Source organism: Notothenia coriiceps, unplaced genomic scaffold, assembly GCF_000735185.1.
Source record: "Notothenia coriiceps isolate Sejong01 unplaced genomic scaffold, NC01 NC01_scaffold00026885, whole genome shotgun sequence".
Taxonomy (NCBI): domain Eukaryota; kingdom Metazoa; phylum Chordata; class Actinopteri; order Perciformes; family Nototheniidae; genus Notothenia; species Notothenia coriiceps.
In genome coordinates, this window is record NW_011359586.1 from 262332 (window position 1) to 279985 (window position 17654).

The window sequence follows — 17654 nt, forward strand, 5'->3', positions numbered from 1 at the left end:
TTTTCTTCTGCTCCCTCCTGTTACATGCAAGGAACAAGTAGGCCACCGTCAGAGCCACATTTTGATAGAGTCACAGTAACAAGTGATAAATGTGTGTGAACTGTCAGTGTCACCACGTCTCCATAAATCTGCTAGAAATGTAATTGTCTGACAACAAACACGATGCATTCAGTTTTTTTTTGCCTGACAGCTGTCAGAGCTGTTTGCAATCGCTGCCATTTCTGTTTCTGCAGATCAACACGGTGGCAGCTTCCACATATGATATCCGGCAGCATGAGGCCAACACAGAGCAGTTGAGGAAATGTTCCTGCTGTCCAATTTTAAAATATAGATTCATTTTGAAGTAGTTTGTTTGACCCTACATTCTTTCCTTCTTTCCAATAAATATTGTATCACATATCACAGAAGAATAACTGGAGGAATTATTTAAAATTGTGCATGTTGGCCTCTTACACTTTGTATTTATTTATACAAAACTAGTTATGAACCAGTATGTATTTAGGAGGATGAACATGTGTGTATTGTATTATCTTCAACTCTAATATGGTTGAAGATATTTCTCCCTTTTCCTCTTAGTATGCTGAATAAGTAACTAAGAGGGTCACTAAGGTTGCTGAATCTAGCGATAAAGTTGGCGGAACTGTGTGATGCTGGGACAATAAATCTGACCATGGATACATTTGAAAATTTGACTGGCAAAACATTGGAGACATGAGACTGATCTGACCACCATGGCTGATCTGCTGACCACTGGATAGTTTCAAATCGAGAATCTCTTAATGAAAATCAAATATAGCTCTAACGTTTACATTATGTGGTATCTGTTTCCTGTGAGTTGTTAAACTCTCTGATAGTCATCCTTAAAATCTGCGTTTCCATCTTCCCAGGGTGATGTCTACGACCAAATGGCCGCTGAAGGTGTCTGAAGAACGCCTTCAGATGTACCGAGCAAGGAGGAACCAGTACCTATCGGCTGCCATCACAGACGGAGACCACGAGCCAGATGTTGACCCCTACGCCTTCGAGGAAGAAGATGTCAAGTTCACGTTCTCTCACAAGAAGGATAAGGCAGGCGGGGAGCCAGGAAAGAAACATAAGGTACGTCAAACCAAGAGGAGGAGAGTTTCTGAGCTGGCAGTATTTAATGGATGAATTGTTCCTGGCTGTTAAAATGGTGCCTTTTGCTTATTCTTGCTCTGGGCCAGGGCATCAGATAGAGGCAGGGTCAAATATAATGCCATGCTACAACTACTATAATTTCCCCTGCATGAGTACTATCAACTAACAATGTAGATTAAACAAAGTTTTTGCATTATTTCCCTCACAACAATCTGCTGTTCCTTTCTATATTGGCAAATATTTACTTCTCAAATATTGAGCTGAATCTCCAACAGCACATGCTTTACACCAATATTTACACATTTGTTTAACAGAGCCTTTATTTCACTCAGTTTTGGATGCATAGTTGATAAGAATTTATTTATTATTTTTCATGCTATTCTCTGAAAGTGTTTTTTTGGTGACCAACTTTCACTGAGCTCTGCAACTTTATTACAATTTAGGATAAACATGTCATACTCACAAGAGACTTATGCATCATGCTTTATTTATTACCTCGTAGTGTAGCTTGTGTTGGTTGTATGTCTACAGCACAGCTAACACGTTGAATGCTCGGCTATTTCTGTCATAAACGTCGACTTTTCAATTTAACATCCTGTCATTTCTTTATTGTTACTAGTTGACCTGAAAAACTGACATAAAGAACTGACAACTCCACTTTTTAAAAAGGGGGATCAGAGGGTGTGTGCCAATTACAGAGGCATCACACTACTCAGCCTCCCTGGGAAAGTTTACTCTAAGGTACTCGAAAGGAGGGTCAGGCCGATTGTCGAACCTCAGATTGAGGAGGAACAATGCGGATTCCGTCCTGGTCGTGGAACGACGGATCAGCTTTTTACTCTCGCAAGGATCCTGGAGGGGGCCTGGGAGTACGCTCATCCAGTCTACATGTGTTTTGTAGACTTGGAGAAGGCGTATGACCGGGTTCCCAGGGAGTCACTGTGGGAGGTGCTGCGGGAGTATGGGGTGAGGGGGTCTCTACTCAGGGCCATCCAATCTCTGTACTCCCAAAGCGAGAGCTGTGTCCGGGTCCTCGGCAGTAAGTCGGACCCATTTCAGGTGAGGGTTGGCCTCCGCCAGGGCTGCGCTTTGTCACCAATCCTGTTTGTAATAATTACAAACAGGATTGGTGACAAAGCGCAGCCCTGGCGGAGGCCAACCCTCACCTGAAATGGGTCCGACTTACTGCCGAGGACCCGGACACAGCTCTCGNAAGCTGTAAAGTGCTCATTCCTTTCACCTCCACCATCCTTTGTGGTGCAGGTCCTTCTGCATTGCCTTGATTCAAAGCACAGTTACCGGCAAAGGCTGCAGCCAGAGCCTATGATCTATCGTTTGTGAGAATAGATCAACCTGCTGCAAGCCTTTGCCGGACGTTGCCTTTGATCAAAGTCAATGCAGAAAACCTGCACTCACACAGGTAGGTGGAGGTGAAGGAATGAGCACTCTTACAGCGCCTCTTTTCGCGAGTGGGGAACTCCGGGTCCTCCACAGACACCACAAGTGGCAAGTGTCACTTACTCGTCTTTTTCCGTTCTTTTTGTGTCTCACCTGCGCCTCCCCTGAAGCTCTCTGGCGCCCCCCAGGGGAGGCGCGCCTCACACTGAAAACCGCTGCTCTACATACCATCCAACCTCCTCAATAAACTCCAACATATCCAGAACTCTGCTGCCCGCCTCTCACCACACCCGCCTCCCGAGACCACATCACCCCATCCTCCAGACCTCCACTCTCCCCGTCCGTCTAGATCCACTTCAAAGCCCCTATTACTCACAAAGCCCTCAACAATCAGCCCCCCCCTACTCTCATATCCCTGCGCACCACCACACCCCTTCCCGCTGCCTCCGCTCATCAGAACCCAACCTCCTATCCATCCCACCCGCCACCAATCACCGGACCTGGGGGGACAGAGCCTTCTCCGTCGCTGCCCCCTCCCTCTGGAACTCACTCCCACAACCCATCAGAGACTGCACCGACCTCACCACCTTCAAAAAACTCACAAAAACTCCCCTCTTCAATCTGGCTTTTAATGTGTGATTTGTTTTTGTATTATTTGACTTTAACTTTAACTATATATTTATTTGTTGTTCCTTTCTTCTCTTTTATTTTGTCTTCACTATTATCTGTAAAGCGTCTTTGAGCACCTGTAAAAGCGCTAACAAATTAAATCTATTATTATTATTTATTATTAAAGGTGGGGTATGTAATTTTGGAGAAACCAGCTCGAGTGCGCTCGAATTTGAAAGTAAGAACACCCTTCATGCAGATCTAGATCGCTCCGCTTCGTGTCGGGGTCCTGATCGGTTATGGCTAGAAAGGATCCGTCTAGTGTAAAACTCTCGCGAGAGTTTGCAAGTCACGTGGCTGAATGTTTACGTTTGGCAGGCAGCCTTTCAGTTAGGATGGTTAACATCAGTGGGCCACAGCAAATGATCGTGAGAAGCTAAACTATCTATTAATTATGTCAATGACAGGGAGTGTGATTGTTGAAATAGGGTGTTAGTGGTCTTGCTGTTCAAAGAAGAATGACAACACTGTAGATCACCAACACTGCGGTTTATTTTTTATTCACAGGCAAGTCAACCTTGTCACAGTAAAAGTCCCAAGATAGCTCCTGGTGCAATAAAATGTTCCCTTTCAGTGTTTTACTATTATCCTGCTGCATGAATGTGTATGTTGCATCATGTCACTGCTGTAGATGTTTTTTCCGAGCCGCTCCAACGAGAACGTGACGTCATATTTACACTAGACGGATCCTTTCTAGCCATAACCGTCCTGATCCGCCTGTCGGGTGTTATTTTCCCCATAATGACCACGTCGCTGCACATTATCCCTTACCTGTTGTGGCGTGATCCATACATTAGATTTAAACTCAAGCGCTACTGCTATCCCTCTCTCTATCCGAAAGGATAAGAAAACAATTCTAAAAATAGCATACATTAAAACAAATTACAGAGCTTAAAATACATTTTGCTGCTCCCACCTTCCACATCAATACATTCCTTTGCTCCTGAGCTGGTTCTCCTGTCTTGTTTCTTCAAACTAGTTATATCTACAGTAGTCGTTGATATATTCACATTTTTTTAATACGTTTTTCATTCAACCCAACTTTAAACCATCCAAACCATCCCTTTAAGGTTATGTGAATATACCTTAAACATGAATCTCTTACGCTGTGTAATATAACTTAACGGCTAAAACATATCTTGATTTATTATTCTATTTGAGTTTTGTCTCTTTTGACTACAGGCAATGTGGCCATCGTAGGAGGATAGCGTCAATTTTTTTTTTTACATTCTCGAAAAGGTCGTGGGCTGTGACGTGTGTCCCAAGTTTTGCGTCCGAAACTCATTTAAATGCTATCGCAATTTTAAAAAAATGTATAGTGTGCGAAAAAGCACACGTCCCACCGTCCGGGACGTGTTATTTACAATATCGGACAAGTAGATCTTTCAATTGACTTGTCCGGCGGACAAGTGACGTTTTTCGCCCTGATTTATTGACAGATTATTAATTCAGTTTACAAAAGGCAGAACTCATTCGCAAATTGTACGTGTCCGCCATTGTTCGTTTAGAAATGTTAGTTTTGGTTCTGCTTGTCGATTCCTAAGGAAATGCATCTCGCCGCTTTCTGTACAGTTAGACGGGGACGGGGCGGGGCGGGAAGTGTAGCACAGTGGCGGAGCGGGGCGGGAAGTGTAGCACAGTGGCAGGGTTGGGAAGCAAAACTCGGTTCCGAGTAGGAACAAATAACAATTGTCCGGTACCGGGATTAATAAGAGTTGTGAGGACAGGAGGCGGAGCCCCGCAGCTCTCTCTCTATGCTCCGTATCATCTGATCGCTGCACGGTGCAGCTCAGCGTCTCTCTCTCTCTGTTTCTACACACAGCGGATCCGCTGCCCGTTTAACAGCCTCATCTTTGTCAAACTTTCTTATGTTCTTTCTCTAACACGTAATGAAGGTTATTAAGTGTTTTAGCTCCTGTGTTGTTAATATTGACCGCCATTTCCTTTATGAAGTGAAGCAGCCTCCCTGTGTCCTCGCGCTGTCCTCACATCCCCGGAGCCCCAGACTCGGAGGAGCACAGGGATGTCAGTATTGTTTATGAAGCAGGGTATAGAGAGTACATTATTGAAATGAAAATACTATTTATTTACTTTTACAAACAGTGAGCAGCTGGGCAGCTGCAGCATGTGTATTGCAGGACATGTGTAAGCGTGCAAGCGTCTTTGAGTTGTAGAAAAGCGCTAGGCCTATAGGCTATAAATATAATGTATTATTATTATTATTAGGCCTATGTTGGAAATGTATGGTTGTACTGTCTCACAGGCAGGTTGCAGTGTAACATCAGAGGAGACTGGACCAATTGTACATTCTCAAACTGCACCACTTAGAACTAACTAAACAATGCAGAGATTATTTTTATATAATTGTATTCAGTATCCGTAAGAAATTAAACAGTATGAAGTGATTTGTAAATAGGAATACAGATTTGACTTAATGTTTTCATAAATATATTTTTCTCCCAGTTTGTCATGGGTCTTATTTTTACCCTCTCAAAGAACCGGAATCGAGAACCGAAAATAACAGGAATCGAAAAGCAGAACCGGAATCGTTAAAATCCAAACGATACCCAACCCTATGTGTGATGCAGTAAAATCTTACCGCTCACTTACGTTAGCGGTGTCGTAAAAACCGTGGGAAAATGTAAAATACGATGGCGAAGAAGAAGATTCCAGTGGCCCCAATTTTTGTCCATTCTGGACAAGTGAAAAATGTATTCGGACAAGTAAATTGCCAAACTCACTTGTCCATGGACAAGTACTCTCTAAAAACTTTTTCTCACACTGAATAAGGCCACAGCTTTTTAAAGGAAGGTTCACTCCAAATGTCACAATGTGCAAAGACTTTCCTCACATGGCTCCCAAGGTAAACAAAAAAAAGAAAAAAAAGTCTTGAAGTAAAGTTAATGGGGGTTTCATTCAACAACAGCACAACTATATAATAACATCCATTTACAAACTCTTGCATAAGGAAAAGCGCTATACAAATCCCATGTATTATTATTATTTTTATAACATTAATCCAGTTGTATGCCTAACACGTGCAAAACACATCCATTCTCACTTAAATCATACTATTTAAAACACTTAACACATAAACAGTGTATGAGTGATTGTTAAGTGATGTTTAGAGTTCATTTAGCTGTTAAATGCAGCCATCATTTACCTAAATGCAGACTTTGGTGCTATTTATTCACCATAAAGGTATCAAGATTATTAATTTTTGTAGCAATTCATATACAAAAAAACTATTTTTTAAAATAATCCTTTGTTGACAATTAAAAAGGATCCCTATTGGACAACAAATAATACAACTCTTCTATTCACAGCTTGCAACTGTGGTCCTAACCTTCTAATTTTGGCATGAAAGGGGAAGCACATGTACTCAGAAAATACTTGTTTCTCCAATGCTCAGCACACAAAATGCTGTTATCTGACTGTCTCTCTGTATTTGTGAATTTAGTTTGAGCAATAAGGCAGTACGGCACGACAACATGCACTACAAGAGGAATGCAGAGTGAGCTTACACTAACAAATGTTTACACATGAGAGAACAAGAATGCGGGGGAACGAGGGAGAATGAGAAACGGGTAGCAAAAGGGAGCAGAGGGAGAGAGAAAGACATTCAATAAACATTTCAACGAGTGTCCCTCTGAGTTAAGGGTTATTTTTGGGCTGGCAAGCAACAGTGAGGAAGTAGAGAGGGGGGGGGGGAGATAGTGTGTAAGTAAAGCAGAGAGAGAGAGAGAGGTAGAGCACATCATGTCCCTAGCTGTATGTGGGGGGGAAACTCCTGGCACAGACCCATTAGGAGGAAGTCCCAGCACAACTCTCTCTGCTGCAGCCAGGGCACGTTCTGCACGGAGGCAAGGCAGCACCAGCACATTTAAATATCTTTACCAAGCACTCTTGGAACATTTGCCAAGTTTAGTGAAGCATAGACACACCTTCCTGCCTGCGCAATCCAGCGTAAACAGTCTTAACACTTTAATGTTTCAATAATTAAGAGCACTTTTTAAAATGGGACTCTTTGTTTCATGTTCTGTCATGCTCCAGTGTACTATAAGACAAAGATACATTTCTCAATCATCACCATCACAATCATCAAAAGTATAATACCAAAATTACAGTAATCACCATCATTATCTTAAGCCTATGGCCTTTTTTACTGCATAAAATAGCCCAGCAGCTAGCAGAATCTTTCCTTGCTCGCTGCTTCATTATTGGTGCTCTTTGCACATGACATGTTTATATATTAAGGCCTGTTATGCTTTTGGGGGGGGTTCCGCTTTCCTGTAGGTTTGTAACATAGGTGTATGTAAATGAGCTGCAAAATCTAAAATCCCAAAGTTCTTTCCAGAGGGAGTTCGTCTGAAACGCACATAGTGACATCACTATGTAACACTCGCGCTTCTACTATCTAGTTATCCAACTGATCATACGTGATATGCTAAAGGCAGGAAATCCCAATAACGATCGACCAATCTCAACAGAGCCGGCCAGCAAACCAATCAGAGCAGAGTGGACTTGTGGTTTCAGACAGAGGGTGAAAAGACATTGTGTTATTGTTCTTATTGATACTGTCACTTACATGTTTACTCTTATTTGTATTCTTATAAACCTTGTGTGAACTCTTGTCTGTGCTGTCCTGTGTTTGACTCCTATTCTGTTGCCGCTCTGACATCTGAATTTCCCTACGGGGATCAATAACGGTTTATCTTATCTCATCATATCATCAGCCACTGGGTCTCCTGACAGAACACAGCTGAGTTTCAGCCTGCATGCATAACTTGAACCAGAGAAGCATATTAAGCCTGGAAGATGTTACGTTCTCCGGTCAATGAAACGCAGATATAATGCTCTTTAATCCTTACTGATGTAATGAAGGGTCTATTCTACTGCCCTGATTATGGAGAGAGAAGAAAAAGAACAAATCAATAGAACTAAACAAGCTTGGTTTTTTGATTGTTCTATTTAGCATGCTGATAAGAAGCTCCCGTGTGTGTGTAAATGATCAGAGTGTAGCTGTGTGCAGTCAAGAGCAACAGTGACATATCATGGAGACTGTGAGCAGTGAAGTGGCATGGAGCCGCTGAAGGGGCCCATCTCACCACTCCAGTGATAATCCTCATCTTCAACCAAGTTGGCATTTTACACTCATTTCCCTGCTTTGCCTGAGGCAGTCATGCATGAGAAATTGAGCAGCCGGCTAAGGGGGGGTCCGGGGAGAGAGCAGAGGGTGGGTGTGGACGGAAAAGGGAGCGGAGTGTGAGTGTATGCTTCTGTGCACACAAACCAGCCGGCACAGCCTCGCCATTTATTCTGAACATCTCAATTAGAAAGGCTTCTGTCCAGATAATCATGATTACATGAGAAAGATAAGCTACATGGAATTATACAGAAGAAAGGCATGTAGAAGCCTGTCAGCAAGACCCGGCACAATATCACTGACCAAATGTAATCCCCACTAGGGTCTCAATCAAAACAATAGCAAAAGACGAAGTTTGGCAAAGTTTCACTTCAGGGTTGATTATTCAGGATTCTTTTATTGAAAGCAGAAATATCCAAAAAGGCCTCCTCCTCTTTAAAACAAACTAACCCAGTGTTTAAAACCCATAAAAACACCAAATTAGGCAGTTTCATGCATCCAATGCCTTGCTCAAGGGCACCACGGCAGGGCCCAGGAGGTGAACTGGAACCTCTCCAAGTACCAGTCATCACTGCATATTTAGGTCCCTACAGACTGAGCCCCTGCCTGACGTCTGGATCTAAAGTTAACTCTGATAATTTCTGATCAAATTCTTCAATCAATTAAAATATTTGGAAAACCCACCAAGATCTAAGAAATGTAAACATAAAATGTGGCATGAAACTGAATATGGAATTCTATTTATGACATAATCTTGCAGACAAACACTGACGCATGGTTAGTTCACAACTAATTCTTTACAATAGGTCTATTTGTTCTTAGTCATTTTGATGTGGCAAAATCATATATCATACTTAAAGCAAGTGGATAATTACACAAGTAACAGGGTTCTGCCTACCCACAGTTGTGCTGTAATCATTTAAATGTGCTAATATTCAATATCTCAGCTGTGTGACAACAGAAACACCTGCAGACTTCACTAAAGATGACAAACACCCACTCTGCAAACCTCACTGAAAGCACTACAGCAACTCACCTGTCCTTGTTGAGGAAGCTCATGACAGGCATGACGGGGTTGAGCATCTCCCTCCAGCTCAGTCTGTAGATGCAGTCCTCTGGGATTTTGATAGGTGGGAGACACTGGCTAGGTAACATCTTCAGAGGAGCGAACATGGAGCAGCCTACGAACGACTGGCACAGCTCAGGCTTGTAAACGAATGAATAGTCCTGCAATATAGAAGAAAGACAAGACATAGTAAGTCAGAAAGATATGATGGTTTCACAGATTCCTAATATGAAAAGGCAACATATGATAGTGTAGTCACCCAGCTGCCTCAAAATGAGCAAGGGAAAGAAAACTCATCCATCAATAATCATTCACTTTGACGTATGACATCTACTGGTTCAGGCAGTACATTTGGCCTATGTGTTCAGTCAGTTGTAATTGACGCTGCGATAATACCTGACAGATTTACAGGGACTCACTGGGACTGGGTGATATGGCTTATGAATAATATCTACTTTAGTTACGATCTATGTAGCTAGCAACTGTTTGATTTAACCCTTTGATGCTTATGAGCGCACCACACCCTCTGATCATTCTTGTTTACTACTGTACATTTAGAGGGAACACCGCTCGTAAAATGACACTTTAGAGAGCTTCATTCTCAAAAGGCCACATATTGTCTGAGTGATCTCTGAGGGGGTCTGATATATATTACTAAAGTAAAATTGTTCTGTGAAAACAGGAAGTTTCTCAAACCTAACCTGTTCTTCTATTTTGAAGTGAGACTGTTATTAGGCAATTCCATTCTTTATTTATTAAGTTTAAATAATTATTTACACAATTTTAAATATTTATATTTTTCTGTAAATCATCATTCATTCGATATAATGTTTTATACGTTTATTTAATTATCAACAGACTGATTGACTAAAAGGGAATAAAGGGGAAGATGCAGTTCACCTGAAGGTAACTTATTTTGAATTCTTCTTACATGCTTAAACCATATTATATATATTTACACGTTCTGCAAAACAACTCCAAGTTTGTTTTAACAACTTTTTAAAAGTGGACAACATCCATTAACTTTTCCTAACTCAGAAACAAATCACATGGCTTGTATGTTGCGGGAAGTAGCGTGAGTAGCTAAACATCAAAGTAATTCTCATGTCAGAGCCTTTAAATAATTACAAGTTGCAATACACTAAGATTGTTGGATATATTGCCCGAGCCTAAGACCCACCGTGATCTCAGATGGCTTGGGACTGCAGTAGCTCTCTTCCACCTCGATCTTGAAGTGTCCCAGAGACGAGGTGCCGTCCAGCGAGGTCATGCCCATGTTGGCCTCCATGCTGCCGTACTCCTTGCTGCACATGTTCATGGGTGAGTAGCCCATGATGTGCTGCTCGAGGGAGGGGGGTGTGGGAAACATCTGGTGCATGTCTGCTGAACCTGGAGGGAGATAAGAACAAGGAACCATCTAAATATGTTTATCCCAACACTGTTGCCTGAATTACACAGCTAACACTGCTAACAATAGCAAAATAACATCAATTATACTCTGTTAGCAATATCTTAATTGCCCTACAAACAGCAAACACAAACCGTTTCTTAAGATAATTATGTGACTCATGTAGATGATGTGTAATCTTAAGCTGTTAGGACTCTGCTGTTTGCTACTACGGCTTCTGTCAAGATGATTGCTGATGGAGGTTTTCTTGTTCTGCAACCAAACATGACAAGCAGCTGTTGTTATAGGCAGCTACAATGTATATACAAAGACAGATGAATACTTATTAGACATGCTTTAGGTCTGACAGGCAGCTCGCCTAGGAAATGTTTACATAGTTTGTCATCGTTACCTTGGCATGTTTGTTCACATTTTAAAAATATAGTAGCGGGCATATTCACAGGATCCAGCAGAGCGGAGCGCCTTCTTTTTACGCTTTTTTCATTTTCATAACATAAATCTGTTCTACAGAAGAAGAAGAATACGTAATGATTGATTAATATCTATATGTATAGGTGGCCATAGACAATAAATGGTTTAAGGCTTTGGATAGGGCATATCTAAGGCCTTAAACCATTTACGTTACTGTGAGATGTTCTGTGAGAGAGAACAAACAAAATGCATAGTAAATGTGCAGAGAATTTAACTGTACAGTATCTGAAGTATCTTAATGGCAGAACTGAGTCCAATATGCTTCACAGTAAAATATAATGTCCTTAAATTGTCAGTTAGCTGACACAGGAGACGGCAGGTGGATAGAAACACTGATGCACGTTGTCAAGTTAATCACAGCCATATTCTCCACCACTAGGTGGCAAAGCCATTTGTGAGCAGCATTGAGGCTTCAGAGGTAAAAGCTTTCATTTTATTTAGTGGATTAAAGGATATGATGCTGTTTCGCTCCACTGAAATTATGACATGGGGGAATACTGCGTTATAAACTGAAGTGGCTTCAGGCACAATCTCAGTGAACCATTCCTAATTTTCCAGGGGCTCAGGGGTATGACAAATCTGATTCTAGATTAACATTTGGGGTAAATCCCCAGCACATCAGTGTTCAGGGAAAAGAAAAAGAGAGAAGGTAGAGGCAGATGAAGAGATACATACTAATGCAGGACACGGGGTCCAGAGTGGAGGACTTAGATTCCTTGCTGCCAAATTTATCATCGGTTCCATTCACCGTTCGCCTGGAGCCAGGCTGAGGACAAAGACAAAATACGTATTTTAGCACTTGATCATTGTGGTAACTCAAAGTGTCAGTTATTACCACTTCTCTTGTTTCATCACTGTATTAATGTGGTCACCTGGGGCTACTGTAAGTCACTATCATCACACATGAATAGAGTAACAGGTGAGGGAGAACTGTCAGCTGGTGATGGGCAGAGTGTGCTGTGGTGCATGCATGCAAGTGGAAACACCAGACACTCACACACATACACAAAAGCTGTGCCAAACCACACTCTGTGTAATGAGATATTCATTACTGTGTGAGTTTCTACTAACCGCCAGTTCATCCTCGTCTGAATTGAAGAGGTGCTCCAGGTCGTTGATGGACACCGCCAGGTCGGTCTCGTGGATCAGGCTGGTGGAAGCCATGCGGTTGTGAGCCGCCGCCCGCTGAGCTTCTGCATAAACAAACAGACTCTCTGTTAAAATATTAATGTCAGCAAGTAGATATTAGGGGGCTTGAGAACTAAATGAAAGGCAGAAATTGTGCTATGATCGTTTATGCTGACTGACTACTGAGGTCAGTCTCAATTTAATCTCAGTTCAATCAACTCAGAAAGTCTTTTAATTCAATTATTTAAATACTTGCAGCATGATGGATCCGTGTTAAAATGACTTAAAAAGAAAGAAATGTTCCTTATTTAGTGGTTGAGTCTCTATTGACAAATGGGAAGACTGTACTGTATTTTTGAAGAACATGCCAAGGTAAATGTTGGTAAATAAAGTGTCTCCTTACCATCTGACGAACTAGATCCTCCATCTTCACCCTGTGAGAAAAGAAAATATGAGAAGTTTAGATGGAGGAATGACATTAAAGTAGTCATGCAGCCAGAGAGATCCATCATACTTGATTAAACAATGCTCAGAGTGCACAGTCCAGGCATTGTTTATAATAATATGACACCAACGCCAGTGCGATGAAGCTTTTTCTTGTGCTTAATGAGGGCCCGTGGCTGAGTCTGCTTCATTACCCTGTGGGTGTGTGAATCCTCTGAGCCCATAACTGTGATTAAAACTAAACAAATACATCTGACTGGAGCTGAGCTGGAATAAATCACAAAACAGAACAACAACAAATAACGTGTCATCAAGCAGCCACATTAAACTTCCACAGGGGCCTCCTGAGCGATGGAAAGCAACATCATGTGCCAAGAATTCAATACACTCGATCAAAAGGTGTTGATTTTATGAGCAGGTGCGCATTAAGACATTTAGGAAATGTCAATACATTACTTGGAAAATATTTGTAGAAGTCACATTTTTAAGACATAAACGGATGAAAAGGATAGCCTATTTACATTAGATTATGTATCCCAAACAAAATTAAAGAAATACATCTCGAAATATTACAAAAAATAAATATACATATTCAGATGTGAAAAAGATATATACTTTCTGCAAGAAAAAATATAATTTGTTTTATCGGTTGTTTTATATTGCGAAAGCTTTAACTTTGAAAACGATATATTGTGCAAAACAATACATGCATTTAGGATTGAGGAAAAAATATTTTCACTTAAAGGTGGGGTAGGTAAGTTTGAGAAACCGGCTCGAGATACACTTTTTGTTATATTCCATGGAATGCTCTTAACATTTCGATAGCAATGAATATCTGAAGTGCTTTGACAACAAATCCATAAAAAAATGTCATCTGTGGAAGCCGTAGTACTGTAAAAAGCACGACCAATCATTTTAGCCGGCCCGGCTAAAATAACTGGATGGCCTACCTGCCTGTCAGCCTTCCATCTGTGCACAAACTTATCTCGTGCCCTCATTGGTCATGTGCGTGTTCGTGTGTGTTGGAGGAGGGGCTCTTTAAGGAAGTGGCAGATTTGTTCCGGCTGTGTATTTTCAAATTCTAGCGCACTCGAGCTGGTTTCTCCAAAATTACCTACCCCACCTTCAAGTATTCAGACATAGATATTTACTAAGAATATGTTATGGTCTATTTAAACACAAGGCTTTAAATTAGATAGTGATAATCTTAATATATACAAAAACATCATTTATAGGGTATACTTTATATTGGTAAGTAGCTGTCCCCAACCCTGACATCTAAATTCCAATTTCTGTAAATAACACTTAAAACATTTTTTTAAATGTTGTTCAATGGTGTATTTAGAAGATCTTTATGAGTACATTCAAACATTGATTTATCATATATTTCACGTATTGTCGTGTGATAAAAATAAAATTTTCATTCTTCTTCATTATTCATCAAAATGGTTTGGCCGATACTTTGTACATTTTATCTAAAAATAACTAAACATGGGGGGCTCCTTTATCCAATCAAGGACAAAAAAAAGAAAAGCAACACGAGCCAGAGAGAGAATTGGACAGTAACAGAGGCAAAGAGAAAATAGACTGCTGGCCTCTGCTGTGGCAAATGAGATTTCCAGTGTGGATCGGAGTGAAATCATGATCCAAGGAATGGCCTCTTAGGCTCCCATCCAGACATCGATATCTGGGGGGGGGGCTGGACTTCTGTACGTGTGTGTGTGCTCTCTTATGACGGGTTGTGTGTACAATGTGCACTGAGCAGTTCTCGCTGTGCAACAGGAATGGTATGTCCTAGCCATCGATTTAATTACGCTCCAGGGCTTTTCTCCGAGTAACGCAGGCTTTAATCTGTCCTCCCTGAAAGGACCAATCCACAGCAGAGCACAACATCCACACCAAGGCCACAATCTATAGGTGCTAATGATGCTTTAACCCCTTGTTATCAATGATCTGGCCTTGGATGGGAAAGGATATATGCGTGGAGTCTTGACATATTACAGAAGCCTGTTCCCCCTCCAAGGCTGCGTGCATGCAAGCCTTCCATCACCATGTTCCTTCCTCTCAGCTCTCATTTATCTGCATGTATCTTATACTACATTCTTCAGCAGGATCTGACATCCACCTCTGTGTAGTGGTAAGATGATCAGATCATGGTCCATTGCAGCACGTGTGTCACATGGCCTGCAGCAGAGTCAAAAACTCTCCGGTTAAAGGATTTCATAGTCTGATCCCTGGAGATGCTCGATTATGGTTTACACAAGACACTCAATAGTGAGCAATAAGTAAGTGGTTTGAGGTTCTGCTGAGAAACTGGAAACAACTAGTACAGCTCAAAATCACCCACCAAAAAGCGGTGAATTGGATAAGAATTATACAAAATCCAGGAGCGCAAAGATGCATCCATGTATTCATTTAATGTTCGATCCAATATCATTGATGCAAAGTGGAAACACGGATACATATCATCATGCAGTCCAAGTGGCCTTTTTTCAGTGAATCACAGGAGATTTAGTTTCATTCAATAATTGAAAAAATAAGACCTTTTTTTCTTTTAAGTGTTTGGAAAGGGTTGGTAATAAAGTGTATATTTACATCATATTTAGCTCCTTTTTGTGAGTCGATAGAAATGCACACTGAGATGATTAATCAAACACATGGGTGTTAATCATCTCATATCGATCCAGGAGCACGATATGATTGAAAATCATATCGTGGCAGAATTTGTGATATAAGCAAATATGTTATTGTTACCGTTATCGGAAATTAAACCTCTGATGGAATCTCAAACTTTTACCTTGACAGACTAAATTGAGGAAGTTCCCTTTATGCAGCAAGTTTATATTCCTTTATCAGCAAGGTAGGAGGTTATGTATATTTCAGCAAGAAAGAAAGAAAGTTAAAGGGCCCTAGAAATATAGTTTTATCAACCTAAAGTAAAGAAATTGGAGAGGAACACGCGCACACACACATTTGGCGTATACCCACACACCACTTAAAAGCTGACAGTGTGAGGGCTCCACTGCACAGACTGCTCTTCAGGGACTCCCCGCTCCACTGAGAGCTGCCTTCACCCTGACATTCCTGCACAGAAGAGAAGCTACATATTTGAGAGCGCTTTTTAAACTTAATGGTTCAGTGAGCCAGGTTTGTTGCCGTGGTTAGACTCCAGGCTTTGTGAGGCTTGCTGCAGCCAAAGAACCAACACACACCCTGAATCTCCCTTTCAAAGCTGGGGGCGATCACAGCCAACAGGTGGCCCCCGTCTGGAGCCCGAGCCAACAGCCCCAGAGGCAGAGCACAGGAATACAGGAGGAAGCAGGCAGATCAAATAGGAAAAGCATAACAACTTAAAGGAAATTGGACAGGCTAACTATGTGGTGTTCCTCTGGGCTCGACTAACAATAGACATCCAGGGATAGCTTCCTGTTCAGTTAGACTTGTGCAGTGAAAGCGGATGTATGCAGAAAGCGCTTGTATTGTTATTTTTAGTGGAGTATCACAGAGGATGCTGATGGCCTATTTTCTACCTTGAATGCTCCCTGATCTAAAAATCAGCCCTCTTGTCCTTTTTCTTTACCCCAGGAAAGAGATGCAGGTATGAATGAAGTGGCTCCATGCTGCCTTTTAGGAACGCTTCCCACCACAGCCTTTTTTTGCATAACATCCAATAGGAAGTTACTGCAAACTGAATTGAAAGAAGTGAACGTGGAAATGTGCGTGGCTTATTTCTAGGCAGAGTGGAGTTCCATCCATCCATCCATCTTCTCCCGCTTATCCGTGGTCGGGTCGCGGAGGTAGCAGTTCCAGCAGAGAGCCCCAAACTTTCTTTTCCCTGGCCACATCAACCAGCTCTGACTGGGGGATCCCAAGGCGCTCCCAGGCCAGCGAAGAGATATAATCCCTCCATCTGGTTCTAGGTCTACCCCTTGGTCTCTTCCCAGCTGGACGTGCCTGGAACACCTCCCTAGGGAGGCGCCCAGGTGGCATCCTAACTAGGTGCCCGAACCACCTCAACTGGCTCCTTTCGACGCGAAGGAGGAGCGGTTCAACTCCGAGTCCCTCCCGGATGACCGAACTTCTCACCTTATCCCTAAGGGAGACACCAGCCACCCTGCGGAGAAAACCCATCTCGGCCGCTTGTACCCGCGATCTCGTTCTTTCGGTCATGACCCATCCTTCATGACCATAGGTGAGGGTAGGAACGAAAATGGCGCGGTAGACAGAGAGCTTTGCCTTCTGGCTCAGCTCCCTTTTCGTCACAACGGTGCGGTAAAGAGACTGCAGTACCGCTCCCGCTGCTCCGATTCTCCGACCCATCTCACGCTCCATTGTTCCCTCACTCGAGAACAAGACCCCGAGATACTTGAACTCCTTCACTTGGGGTAAGGACTCATTCCCTACTTGGAGTGGACAGTCCATCGGTTTCCTGCTGAGAACCATGGCCTCGAGACTGCCAAGGCACACAGGACATAGCTCTCGATTTGGGAGTACAGAGATTGGATGGCCCTGAGTAGAGACCCCGTCACCCCATACTCCCGCAGCACCTCCCACAGTGACTCCCTGGGAATCCGGTCATACGCCTTCTCCAAGTCTAACAAAACACATGTAGACTGGATGAGCGTACTCCCAGGCCCCCTCCAGGATCCTTGCGAGAGTAAAAAGCTGATCCGTCGTTCCCCGACCAGGACGGAATCCGCATTGTTCCTCCTCAATCTGAGGTTCGACAATCGGCCTGACCCTCCTTTCGAATACAATTATATTAAATAATAATGTAGTTGACAGTTGTTAAGCTTTGTTGATAA

The 17654-nt window shown here is 42.3% G+C and overlaps 2 protein-coding genes across 2 annotated transcripts in view; one reads left to right on the top strand and one right to left on the bottom strand.

The window, feature by feature from the left end:
- LOC104957379 (mediator of RNA polymerase II transcription subunit 13-like) overlaps positions 1 to 1217 on the top strand; it is a 34446-nt gene extending 33229 nt beyond the window's left edge. Inside the window, exons 10-11 of the mRNA XM_010785004.1 lie at positions 888 to 1098; positions 1206 to 1217. Coding sequence (XP_010783306.1) covers positions 888 to 1098; positions 1206 to 1217 — 223 coding nt within the window. The remainder of the gene's footprint in view (positions 1 to 887; positions 1099 to 1205) is intronic.
- An 8058-nt stretch (positions 1218 to 9275) lies between these two features.
- Positions 9276 to 12939, bottom strand: LOC104957380 (mediator of RNA polymerase II transcription subunit 13-like). The gene is made up of 6 exons (XM_010785005.1): positions 12809 to 12939; positions 12349 to 12470; positions 11953 to 12043; positions 10579 to 10787; positions 9369 to 9559; positions 9276 to 9279 (listed from the first exon to the last, which is right to left on the bottom strand). Exons 1-6 carry the CDS (start codon positions 12915 to 12917, stop codon positions 9276 to 9278), a joined length of 726 nt encoding a protein of 241 aa, XP_010783307.1. The 5' UTR covers positions 12918 to 12939.
- Between the last annotated feature and the right edge of the window lie 4715 nt (positions 12940 to 17654).